The sequence below is a fragment of the Aquarana catesbeiana genome, linkage group LG01 (genome assembly GCF_042186555.1).
Source record: "Aquarana catesbeiana isolate 2022-GZ linkage group LG01, ASM4218655v1, whole genome shotgun sequence".
In the NCBI taxonomy this organism is placed as follows: Eukaryota; Metazoa; Chordata; class Amphibia; order Anura; family Ranidae; genus Aquarana; species Aquarana catesbeiana.
This window is the reverse complement of record NC_133324.1, coordinates 560,315,752-560,328,731: the sequence shown is the minus strand read 5'-3', so window position 1 is coordinate 560,328,731 and position 12,980 is coordinate 560,315,752. Positions and strand designations below refer to the sequence as shown.

Sequence of the window (12,980 nt, the reverse complement as noted above, 5' to 3'; positions counted from 1 at the left end):
AATACCACCAGCAAATATGACCCATTCAAGTGAATAGGGCTACATTGGAGTCCTGCCTGCTCAGCGGGGGAATCTGTCCACTGATCAGATGGGTGGCTTGTCCATGTCTGCTCCACTTGTGCAGAGCAGACACAGCCTGCTTTCCTCTATGCCATAAATGCCGCATATCTTTATACACCTAACTACTGTCCAATCTGATTCCCCAGACAGATGGGGAACGAATCGCCATCCAATTTTAGTTGATCGGATGTTGGCGGGTATCAGTAGACGCATGTCCATTGACACCCGCAGCTCCAAAAAGGAGAATAGAGGCCTGAAAAACTGACAGGTGGACCCGATTGGTTCGCTGGTGTGAAGAGGCCCCCATCTGCTAACTGGCCTCTGAAAAACAATCCACCACAGATCTGTTTTCCAAGGGCAGCAAGGGCTGTGGTCAGTGTCAACAAGCCTTTAGAGTAAATCTCCCTATTGGGGACACAGGCAGTAATAAAAGCTTGAAAGGGGTTCTAGCCCCTCACCACACCTTCCAGATTAAAAAAAAAAAGTTGTTTAGTCATAATTTTACACTATTCCACAATAAACGTATTCCTCGATAATATACACTAAAAGGTTAATGCTGCACAGATGTTGGAGAGATGGGAAACTTTCTGTTAGATGACTCTTGATTTGGTTTCGATTCAAGTATGACGAGGATCAGGATTTCAGAGCTGCTGGATGAACACAGCTCCTGATGTAAACAAGACACCCCGTGACTGGCAAACTGCTGCCACTTGCGGAAAAGCACCTCATGGACTTGGCTGGCATTCCCTGCCTGTCCCCAGTTCAACTACACGGATGTCAACATGTGTCCTGGACTGCTCTTGGGCTCCTTCTTTTTTAGGCTGCATTCACACCTGAGTGTTTTCAGTTCGTAAAACGCTCATCTCAAAAGTTCCAAAACGCCCAACAAGCAATTTTACATGGCCCCTGTTCACATCCGAGCGTTGTCGCCTGAAGCTCAAAGTACATGAGCTTCTTTTTAGGCAGATTACAGGAGTTTTTCTGCTTTTTACATTGGTGATGTTTTTCAACTGTACAAAATTGCGGTAAAAGCTTACGACTTTCAGCCTGAAAACGATACTCAGGTGTGAATGCAGCCTTAATGATCTGTTCTATGTACCTGCTCATCGTGTGCGATCAATCCCATCTTCTGTGTTGTGCTATGTAACACTTGTTTGTGCTGGGTCAGAAAGTTCTTGGTATGTGGAAGCATATTTGTACCTCTTATGCATTCTTGCATACTTTCTTTAATATGGGAGGATTCATGTCCCATCAGCAAGCAGAACGTATTGAAGTCACCATATGGACAGAGGCAGACTAAGCCTGGCCATAGATGGTTCGAATCTCAGCCAGTTCCTGCTGAATTCAAACCATGTATGGGCAGGCTGAATATACCAAGTTGATTGATCAATGTTGATCTTGCATGCGATTATCGCTAGTGGCTGATATAGCTAGTAATATACAATGACTCGCAGGAGGGCTTCCCCTGTCAATACCGTCCGTGTTGATTGGAGAATCAAGCAAATTTCTTTCCTGCAACCCGTGGTTGGAGTAAAGAAATTTGCACTGTCTATGCCCCCCCCAAAAGATGCCACATGTGGCACTGGAGGAGGGGAGGAAGCAGATAAGCGGAGGTTCCACTTTTGGGTGGAACTCCGCTTTAAGCTATCATTCACTCCTGAGCATTTTGTAGCTCCAAGCGCTCAGCAAGCCAGATTTCATGTTTTTAAACACTATGTTCACATTTGGGTGCCTGTAGCTCAACGGCTGAAGTTTCAAAAGATAAACTAGCTACTTTTGAAGCAGAAAGGAGCATTTTTGGCCCTATTGACTTACATCTGAACACTGCGGGAAACTCCTGGTTTTTGCATGTTTTTTGCACCACGTTCAAAATTCATTGCAGTTGAGATTTGCAGCGGATGTCAATATTAAGGTAATGACACCCCAAATGCAGATCGCAAATACAGCGCATTTGCCTGCACCAGACCGCTTGGCAAAGAAGTACCTTGCGATCCGGTTTGCAGTGAGTTTCCAAAAGTAGTATATGCACTACTCCTGGTGCGGTACAATTTCAGCCCATTCAAATGAACGGACTGAAATCGCACTGCACAGAACTAACATTCCTACGATTACCAGTGTGAACCAGCCCTTAAATAGGAGCAGAAAAACACATGTTTCACACATTTTTCGAAAATTCCCATCAAAAGTCTAAGGCCAAAAATGCACTCTCCTTCATCAAAGAAGTTCCTGTGCAGCACTTCACCCCTGAAAGCATGCGAAAAACCACACAAAGAGAAGCTCAGACTTATACATGATACACTCAAGTGTGAATGGGGACTAAGACAGAATAGGCAGTTGCCCAGGGGAAGGGGGACTTGGCCCTGGTTCACACAATGCGATTTGTCATGCGGTTTGACAGTTCAAAATCGCATGACAAGTCGCAGCCTATTTGTGGCAATGGAATTGTTCAAATTGTTGCGACACAAGTTTAAGTTTCACTGCACTGTAGTTTTTGATAGGGAATTTTTTATGAGCCCATTCACACCTACGCGTGTTACTATGTGCGCTGCATCAAACATGGAACAGTGTGAATCTAGCCTTAGAAATGCTTCACAAACGCATGTTAGAAGCAGAATACAAATGCCTGTGTGCGCTGATACCAGTAAACTAGTGGGGGAAGGGGCTCATGAGTTAGAGCCTGGAGCCCACGGTACAGTGAACCCACTGCTGCTTTTATGTAAGAACAAACTTCGGAAGTGGCGTGATCTACTGTAGCACTGCTTTTTGGCTGAACTAAATGTTACTATTCAGCTCTTTGCAGTACTCTTTAAAAGTCTGCGGTTTTCCTTTTTCCTTTTTACCCTGTACCATTTAAATGTCTCACATGTGACTAACCACACATTTAAAGGTACCTTCTATATGCTGCTTTTTTTTTTTTTTTTTTCTTTCTTTAAACAGGAAGTAAAGTAGCTGAGAAAAGCATAATTTGCAGCAGGAACTACTGCTAGATCCTTGTCTTGCAGCTCACAATTACATGTATTTTTCTTTCATTTTCTCCTACAGACAATGGCACTCTTAATGTTCTGCCAGCAGGAAGACACGAGTTTCCTTTCACCTTTCAACTGCCTGAGTAAGTAGATAAACATCATTTTTACCAACACAGTAATCACTTTTACATCTTAAAGTGCACGTTTGGGCAAAATCAAAAACTTACATATATGATGAAGTCTGTCAGTCAAGTGATAAATCATGTAAATGCATGTAATGATTTTAAATTGTTTAAATTGCACACAGCATTTGCTTTCATGCAGGTGCATTTAGTTTAGTCGCATGTTGAAAAAATGGCAATCTGTGTGTCTATGGGCAGATTTGACTATATGAATGCAAGAGAATTGAGTGGGAAGTATAACATTTGATTCCACTTCCCAGATCAATTTTCATAGGAGGATCCCAGTGAATGAAAGCCAATTCCATTTTTCCAAACACACTACTAAAATTAAAAAATAGCGACACATGTAATCTAAATATCAAATTTTCCAAGTCCTAATTTAAAAGCTCCATTTTGCTTGGGGGAAGTGTAAATTGTAGTACTTGTGTAGATGATGTAGTCTGTTAAAAGACTTTTGTCCTGGGTGAGATATGTCTGTAGAATTCCTAAAGTAGATCTAGGATAGTATAATCACTAACATCTGGTTTGGCTTAAAGGATAACTTAAGTCTGACATTTCTTTCAGGAACCTGGTGACTTCTTTTGAAGGCAAGCATGGGTGTGTTCGCTACTGGGTCAAAGCAAAGCTGCACCGTCCATGGTCCACAGTTAAAAAAGCAAAGAAGGAGTTTACTGTGCTTGAACCTATTGATATCAACACACCTGATTTGCTGGTAAGACCTGCATTGTAAAGTGCACTGGATGCTAGCATGAACATGGGTTTTGCCTGTATAGCCAGCCTTTCTGGGAACTTTACTATGTTAAAACACAAAAATGCAAAAATTGACTAGATTATTGGATCAATTAAATATAAACTTTAATTTTGTAATTTGTAGCCTTGATCTTGGCAAAACTTGACATTTACTTTTGTAGTTATCCTGGTCATGGGCAATTTAAAGCGGGGGTCCACCTATCTATCCTTTTTTTTTTTTTTTTTTTTTTTTTTTTTTTTTTTTTTGTGAGTTCACAAACTTTTCTTCTCAGCATTACATACTCACATATTGTGTGTAATATGTCCGCCTGTGTCAGATTTCGTCGGAAAGAATAACTTATATTATTCACTGCAGGCGGTTTCCATCTTCATTGTGGGCATTTGAAGCCCACAAGCATTTATTTCCTGGATGTGGTGAATGCTGTGCTCCCAGCATTCACCGCTCGCTCCCGCACATGCTCAGTGGCATCCTGGGAAGCCTGAGACTAGCTCCCAGGAGTCTAGGAGAGGCTAGAAACACGCCTACTCCCATGGGAGGAGAACCAGGAAGTGCAAAGAAAAATAGAAAAATAAAAGGTAATTACGGCGATTTAAATTTTTTTAAACAGCATGTCAGTATCTAGGCAAGGAAGAGAATGCATACAGATATTGTTAAAAATTTGGGTGGAACCCCGCTGTAAAGTGTATGGTTAACAAAAAACAAACGCATATACTCCACCTCTATGCTGCAGCACCGGCATGATGCTGCTGCTGTCCCATGTTAGCTCTAAGTCCAAGAACTGACTGCTGATTGCTCAGTCCTCTGTCCACTTGGAGTGGAGAGCAGTGACTTTCAGTCACCGCTCTATACTCTGCCTCTCCAGCCCTTATGGAGCCCCAGGCTGGGGAGGGGGCAGTCACATCTGGTTCCAGCTCTCAGCTGCTCGCTGAGAGCCGGTTGTCAATCAGGCAGCTGGTGGATCCTGACAATGTTATCGGAACCCTTCCAGAGCCTGGAGTGGCTCTGCCACGTCGGCTGATAGTGATGACCGGGGAGCAAAAAGTCAGTGCTCTCCTGTGATCCACGGGAAGTATGGCAGGGAAAGCTTTGGCCATACTTCTCTTTTTAAGTTTTTTTCAACCAGGTTTATGTTGCAAAAAGCAGACAAATCGATCAAGGCAACCTACAGACAAAGCCTCTGTTGAAACCCCGATATGAACAAAACTAGTAATGTTAAACTGCCTTACTCTTCCTGGCTGTTTCTGAGATGGGAAGGTGGTTTTAAAGTAGTTCTTCTTTAGTAACAGGTTACACCCTTAATGTGGGTGTCACATGTTACTAAAGATGAACTTATTGTTTAAAGTATATCTAAAGGCAGAACTTTTTTTTTTTTTTTTTTTTTGTGTGAAAGGATTAGAAGCCCAATTAGGTTTAGTCTGTGTCCCTGCTAGGAGAGATTCACTTTCTATTTGTGGTGCTCATAGTCACTGGGACTGAAAATGAGGGACAGTGTGAAAGTTGTTGCAGACAGAATGATGAACTGTGTATGAATTAGTTTAGACAGCTATAAAAATTCTAATGGAAACATTTTTTTTTTCTAGGCTCCCCAAGCTGGTACCAAAGAGAAGATTGCACATGCGTGGTACTGTAACTTAGGGCAGGTGTCTGTCACTGCGAAAATTGACAGAAAGGGATATACACCTGGTAAGTGGGTTTATCCACCTGCCATTATTTGCATTTAAAGGAAGCATGGCCTAAGAGAAATGCTAGGGTGTTAATGTTTTCCTCTAAACATGTTGGCCAATACCTGGTTGTCATGCTGATTGAATTGCTTCAGTACCTCTTGGGTAGTGCCCTAGAACATGTATGCTAATTAGGGTATTTTTTATTTTACTTCGCTGTCCTACAGCTTGTTCTGATTCCATAAAGTGCTGAAGTTGGAGAATCAGCAAGACAGCCAGATAGCTAGTGTTCCCAGGAGGAGTTCAACAACGGCCTTTTATATATTTTTCAGCTCAATTTTTGATTAAATATCACACTTACCTGTGTCTGTACATCAGTCTTGTTTTATTATAGGCATATATTGAATATGAAAAAAAACGTTGGCATTGAACGCTGATCTTCTCCAACCTAACCTACAGGTGAAGTCATACCCATCTTTGCTGAGATTGACAATTGTACCAGTCGCAATGTGGTGCCTAAAGCAGCCATCATCCAGTCTCAGACCTTTATTGCTCGTGGTACCTTGAAACACAAGAAATCTGTGGTAGCTACCCTGGCAGGAGACACTATACCTGCAGGGAAAAGAGAGACCTGGCATGGACGAGCTCTAAAAATACCTCCACTTGGACCTTCTATCCTACAGTGTCGCATTATTCGTGTTGAATATGCTTTGAAGGTATTTTTGCTAACCTTGCTACATTGGTATGGGCTAGATTTTATTTATTTATTTTGCTTCCATAAAGTATAACTTAGTTGCTCTTCTTACATTTTTAGATATGTGTAGAGATCCCTGGTTGCTCAAAGCTACTCTTGGAGCTCCCTCTGGTGATTGGTACCATTCCACTTCATCCATTTGGAAGCAGAACATCCAGTGTGGGTAGTCAGTACAGTGTCAGTCTTGACTGGCTACATGCAACTGTTCCAGAAAATCCTGAGCGTAAGTATCTGAGAAATCTTGGTCCTTTTCAGGCATTTTCTAAAATCAAATTAGGAGCCTGCGTGAAAGAGTTTTGGTCCCTTCAAATGGGTTTTGGGTCCCTGTATAAGTCTATGGTATGCAAAACCCATTTGAAGCAGTTCAGATAAGATCAGAAGGATGTCACCTGCAGATCAAATGCATCCCTCAATGAATTCTGAGAGTCAGTAATGTCTCAAATGAATGCCAATGAAATCCAAAGCCGTTGACACACACCCTTAAAGTGGTTGTAAAAGCAGAAGGTTTTTTTATCCTAATAAAAAACCTGTGTGCATCAGCCCCCACTACCAATACTTACCTGAGCCCCATCTAGATCCAGTGATGTTGCAGCAGTGTCTCGGCTGCCTAGGACTCTCCTCCTTCGGCTGATACAGCAGCGTGGCACCATTGGCTCCCGCTGCTGTCAATTAAAATCAGTCAGCCAATGAAAAAAGGCGGTGGTGGGGCTGGGCCACAGCTCTGCGTCTGAATGGACACATGGAGTTGTGACTCGGCACGGGTGCCCCCATAGCAAGCTGCTTGCTGTGGGGGCACTAAACAGGAGGAAGGGGCCAGGAGCACCAAAGAGGGATCCAAGAGGAGGATCTGGGTTGCTCTGCAAAACCATGGCACAGAGCAGGTAAGTATAAAATGTTTGTTATTTTTAACTAAAGTAAAACCAAGTATTTACCATCACTTTAAGAAGCTTTGTCTATAGCATACAATCAGCTTTCAGCTATCGTTGCCTTAGATATAGTTAGTAGCTATAGGAAGCAAAAACCATTTTTGTTTTCAAGCTTTTATGAATGGGCTCCAGAGTTGTGTTTTTTTTTTTTTAAAAAAAACCACACATGATTAAATGTGTCCCTTTTTTATAGTAGGTTGGCTGATTGTAAAACCATTGCCATTTGAAATGCTTATGTGAAGGCATGTTGTTTTTTTGTTTTTGTTTTGTTTTTTGGGATTAAGAGGCCGACTATTGTAGTATTCTAATATTGGGGATCTTTTTCCTTATTTAGCTCCTCCAGAATACTCCTCAATAGTTTCTGAAGAAGAGATCCGAAACAACATTATTTCTCCTCCACGTCATGCCAGTATGGGTTGTATCCTAGAAGGGCCATTTTATGCCTACATTCAGGAGTTCAGAAACAGACCCCCTCCACTGTATTCAGAGGTAAAGCAATGCAGAGTATTTCTATACCTTAACTTTTTTTTTTTTTTTTTTTTTTTTTTTTGTGGATCATATACAGTATTTCTATAGTATAATGACCATGGAAGTAAATTTCATCCTATTTAAGCCTTAAAGTGGAATTCCAGTTTACATAGGTTGAAAAAAGACCATCCAGTTCAACCAATACAAGGGGAAAAAAAAAAGCTTAAACGTACTACTCTTACAACTCTCTTCCCACCTCCTAACACCTAGGCCAGTGATGGCAAACCTTGGCACCCCAGATGTTTTGGAACTACATTTCCCATAATGCTCATGCACTCTGCAGTATACTTGAGCATCATGGGACATGTAGTTCCAAAATATCCGGGGTGCCAAGGTTCGCCATCACTGACCTATGCCAAATAACCTGTTTAAGAAAGATGTATAAGCTTGCTCCTCTTGTCATGTGATTTCCCCTGTGTCAGCCAAGGGTGGCTGCAGGGGAGAGGAGAGAGTGCTCAGACAATGGCTAGTAATGCCTGGAGTGGTAACTTGCCCATAGCCTTCAATTGCCCATCAGTTGTCAGTGCTCCTCCTCCCCTGAAGTCTCACAGGGTGACACGGGGACCTTTATTGATTCATGCAGAAGTGCAGTGCAGTCCTGTGTTCTCTACAGTGCCCTTTCAAACATGTTATCTAGTGTGTTAGGACTGAAGATCACCTCCCCTATGGTATAGGGAGGAGAGTGTTCCTACAGTGACCGTGCTGCTTTTCTATTGATATAATTCAGTGAATAAGTGTCCCCCCCACTAGGAAAGGAAGTGTTACTGTCAGGATCACTAGGCCAAATTAAACAAAATGGTTTTGCACAGAGCAGCCCTGATCCTATTCTCGGGTCCCCTGCCAGCACTCCTGCTCCTTCCCCCGTGACCAGTGCCACCAATAGCAAGCCACTTGCTATGGGGGGGTACTGGTGCGTACTTGCTCCCGAGCCCTACTTTATGCGTTCATAAGACACATAGAGCTGCGTCTAGATCTGCCCCTGCTCTCTCCTCATTGGCTCACTGGCTGTGATTGACAGCAGTGGGGGCCAATGACTCCCACTGCTGTCTCAACCAATGAGGGGAGGGAGTCCGGGGGGGGGGGGGGGCTGTGCAGGGAGCAGCACACAGGTTTTTAACCTTCACATTAAGCATGCCAATGAGAGAGCATGTGTTATCCTTTTTGAAAAGGATTTTAAAATTGCTACCTATGTATTTGAATGGTGCCATTTGCTTGGAATTCAGTTTTATTAAACAGTGGCTCCATACCAATTTTAGGTGCTCACACTAGAATTTAATATTTTTACCTTTTTTATATTTTTTATTTTTTTTTAATGTAATGTACAGTAGGTTTCTTCCCAAAGTCTAGTTCTCATGGCTTTTCTAACTATTTTCAGGTTGATCCTAACCCACCTGAAGCAGAAATCCGTCCACGTTGCATGACGTGTTGAAGGACTATCGAGATATCGAGAATCTGAATTTTTATCTACATTTCACTGAAAGCAGATAATTCTTGCTAAAGACTGAATGTGTCCCTTACCTTTAGCAAACTGGAATGGTTTGCGCTGTACCAGAGATGGGGATTGGAGGGACTGGAGACCATCTCTACAGAGAGGGATGGGGTAGGTCCTCTTGCTGAGACATTTATGTGGAAAAAGGAGATTAGAAGAACCATTATTGATGATATAGCAAATGTCTCAGACTGTTTCAGAACACAGGGGGACAAGAAGGGTCTGTTCATTGTGTTGAAATTGTGCATATCGGGAAGTTCCTTGCACAGTTATAATGTTTGAAAAGAAATTGTATCTAAAAGAGGGCTACATATGATCCTATTAATAGTAAAATGTGAATATTACTGTACAGAGGCATATTGTTTCTTGCACTTTATAGATTTATACAGCTTAATGCCCAACAACTTTTGTGAAGAGTACTAGTTGGATGTGCTTACCATCTTGCTTCGTTCGTGACCTAAGTGACTTTTGATCTTATTCTGCCAAAGTATTCTGCAAAGCATTGCTACATATTAACACTTTCTGTAGCTTTTAATGAATACACAACGTTGGTGTTGTAAGTTATTATAATAGACTTCTATGCACTGTTAGGCTTTTATATACAGTGTAAAACTTAGTAATAAGCCACTGCTTAGCTACAATCAGAGTGTAAAGGTGTTTGATTAAAGAGGTAGTCCACCTAGAAAAAAATATTAAAAGCCAGCAGCTACAAATACTGCAGCTGCTGACTTTTAATAAATGGTCACTTACCTGTCCTGGAGTCCAGCGATGTTGGCAGCCAATCAGTCGGACAGCTCTCGGCTGCTGCCGCTGCCATTCTCTGTGAGGGAATCAGGAAGTGAAGCATTGCGGCTGTGCGTTCTAAGTGGTCCCCGCTATCTCCTGGGACCTGTGTGGGGGGGGGGGGGGTGCGGGAAGGGGATGTGACTCCCACGGGAGTCTATTCCAGGAAGTGGGTGCAAATACCTGTAGTAGACAGATATCTGCACCCCCCCCCCCCCCCGAAAGGTGCCAATTGTGGCACCGAAGGGGGGGGGGGGGTCAGATGAGCGGAAGTTCCACTTTTGGGTGGAACTCCGCTTTAAGGCCTCTTTCACACTGTCGGAGCGTTCAGGTCCGCCTGTCAGTTTTGACGGCGGACCTGAAAGGGCGCTAAAAGCAGACTAATGCCCCTGCATTTGCATCCGTCCCGACATGCTGTCCGTTTTTTTCTTCCGATCTCTCCATAGGAAGCAGCGGTGCTCGACAGGCCCCTCCCTGCTCAGTGAGCAGAGGGACCTGTCATCAGCCGGATCAGCGGAGATCAACGGAGAGATCTCCCGCTGAGCTGGCGGACTCCGAAGCAGCGGATCCGCCTTGTGAGAATGCCTTAGAAACCTATTGCTTTGTCCTTCGTTAAAAAAAAAAAAAAAAAAAGAATTCCTGTTTATGGATAATAACCTAGCCTGACACTCTACAAAAAAACACCTGCAGTCTGCTTCTGTCCACTTTACTTTATTTAGTGGCCTTAATGAAAACCACACAGAATTCTTAAAAGGGAATAGAATTTAAACTGTATTACTAATATATAAGGAAAAAAAATTTTTGTATTCAAAATGCATACTTTCCATACTTAAAAATTTCCAGTTTATCCTCCAAGGCTCCGTTGAGATGTTTCCAAGCAATGTAGATTGTGATTGGGTTTGAATAGCCATGCTTTACACTTTTTCAGGGTTGTTTAAGGGCCAGGTTGTGGACTGTTGCAGAAGATTCCTGGAAAAAGGTTCCTGACGAGTAGTTCCTCATTTTGACCACATTGCAGTATTATTGGGACAGGATTGCGGGTCACTGATATACCTATAATTTCTCATGTCTTGGTGCTAAAGTGCCTTTAAACTAAAACATACAGGACCTCATGTTTCTATTTGAGTAATATATATTTTCTGAAAGATGTTGCTGTTTTAATAAATATTCTTGCATTATGGCTTTTGCTGTATTGCCTTTTATGTAGTGTTTCCCAAGCTTGGCCTTGAATCCCACCATTGGTGTATATTTTGTATGCACATTACATGGGAAATATAGCCACAACACTTAAACCATTGACGGTATTCAAGGATGGATTTGGGAAATACTGCTCTTATGGGTAAAATATTTTCACTGTTTCACAAACTTTGCAATGATTAATGCATGCCAATGACTAATATCATTCCAAAATGAAGTTTGCAGAATGGATGCTGAATTTAATGTTACAGAATACTGCTGTGCTAGTGTTTATGCCAAATGTTACAGCAGAAAGATTTGTATCTATTGTTTCAGAGTTTTTGTCATTGTTTGTTTTTTTTTTGAGCCAAAAATGCATGTAATTTTGTAAGCTTTTGTACTGACCAGTGTACATTTATTTTTTTTTTTTCTAATAAAAACACATTCATGGTCTACATAGTGAGTCTTAATTTTCATAATCAGGCTGGAAAACATTCTTTGCACAAAATACACACATTGATAAAAATGGACCAGTACTCAATGGAGACACTTTTATACAAAATAGTTATGACTACTCAACCTGTAAAACTATGAAGCCTTTGAGTTGGGGGCAGTGCATATCCCTGCCCCTGTAGCATTAAGCCCCTGTTCACACTGAATGTGACTTCGAAATCGTGCTACTTCACTTGAAGTAGCATGATTTCAGGTGCGACTTGCCTGACTGTGACTTCATGCATAGATGTCTATACAAGTCGCACCTGAAATCGCAAAAAAAAGTGGAACCTTTTTTTCAAATCAAAGCAGCACCGCAAAGGTGGAGTCGCACCAATTTGAACTGTTCCATTGCAGACAATAGGATGCAATTTTTAAAACTGTCAAATTGCATGACAAGTTACACTGGTGTGAATGGGGGGCTAATACAAGAAAGTAACCTAACTACACTAAAGTGTAGTGTGCTAAATAAAACATTAGACTCTTGCAAACAATTCCTCAGGTGTCGGTGCAGCCTAAGCCCCGGTTCACACAGGGGCGACTTGTCAGGCGACTTAGCCGCCTGACAAGTCGCGTCCCGTTCTGTACTACGGAACCGTTCTAATAGGAGCGACGCAAGTCGCTCCGACTTAGAAAAAGGTTCCTGTAGTATTTTTGGGGCGACTTCAGGCGACTTGCATTGACTTCTATACAGAAGTCGTTTTGCAAGTCGCTGCTGAAGTCGTGTGCAGGTCGCCTCGGTGAGTCGACCTGCAAGTCGTGCCACCCCTGTGTGAACCGACACTTAGGCTTTATCTAGAGGCATCAACAGCTTGATTGATTTGTATCTAATTATACGAGAACTTGTACTATATGCTTACCCATAAATGATATTTGTAATTCTTTAGGCTGCTTTGCACAAACTGCAAGCCTCAATTGTCAGTCCACCTTCACGGATATAAGCCTATTGTGCTGATCTGTAGCAGTAATATTTAATTTCCTGTATACTGCATTTGTTTCAAGTAGAACTATTGGCAAAGTGTATTTTATTTTAATTTTGGATGAAGTCAGGGTTTTGGCTCGTTTTGAGGGTTTATTTTTGCCATTTTTGCCACTTGTGTTCCATTGGGGAGATTTACCTTCACTTCCTGTTCCATTACCAAATCGGAAGTGAGGGAAATTAAGGGAATCTCTTGGGGACCCCTGTCACCAGAACTGATGTCCTCATTGGAA

General features: G+C 42.2%; 1 protein-coding gene across 2 annotated transcripts in view; it reads left to right on the top strand.

The window, feature by feature from the left end:
• ARRDC2 (arrestin domain containing 2) overlaps positions 1–11,731 on the top strand; it is a 94,604-nt gene extending 82,873 nt beyond the window's left edge. For both annotated transcript variants that reach the window (XM_073596338.1, XM_073596328.1), the window contains exons 2-8: positions 3,103–3,169; positions 3,773–3,920; positions 5,540–5,642; positions 6,080–6,336; positions 6,435–6,597; positions 7,635–7,789; positions 9,204–11,731. In XM_073596338.1, the coding sequence (XP_073452439.1) occupies positions 3,103–3,169; positions 3,773–3,920; positions 5,540–5,642; positions 6,080–6,336; positions 6,435–6,597; positions 7,635–7,789; positions 9,204–9,257 (947 nt within the window). In that variant the 3' untranslated portion in view covers positions 9,258–11,731. The remainder of the gene's footprint in view (positions 1–3,102; positions 3,170–3,772; positions 3,921–5,539; positions 5,643–6,079; positions 6,337–6,434; positions 6,598–7,634; positions 7,790–9,203) is intronic.
• The last annotated feature ends 1,249 nt before the right edge of the window (positions 11,732–12,980 follow it).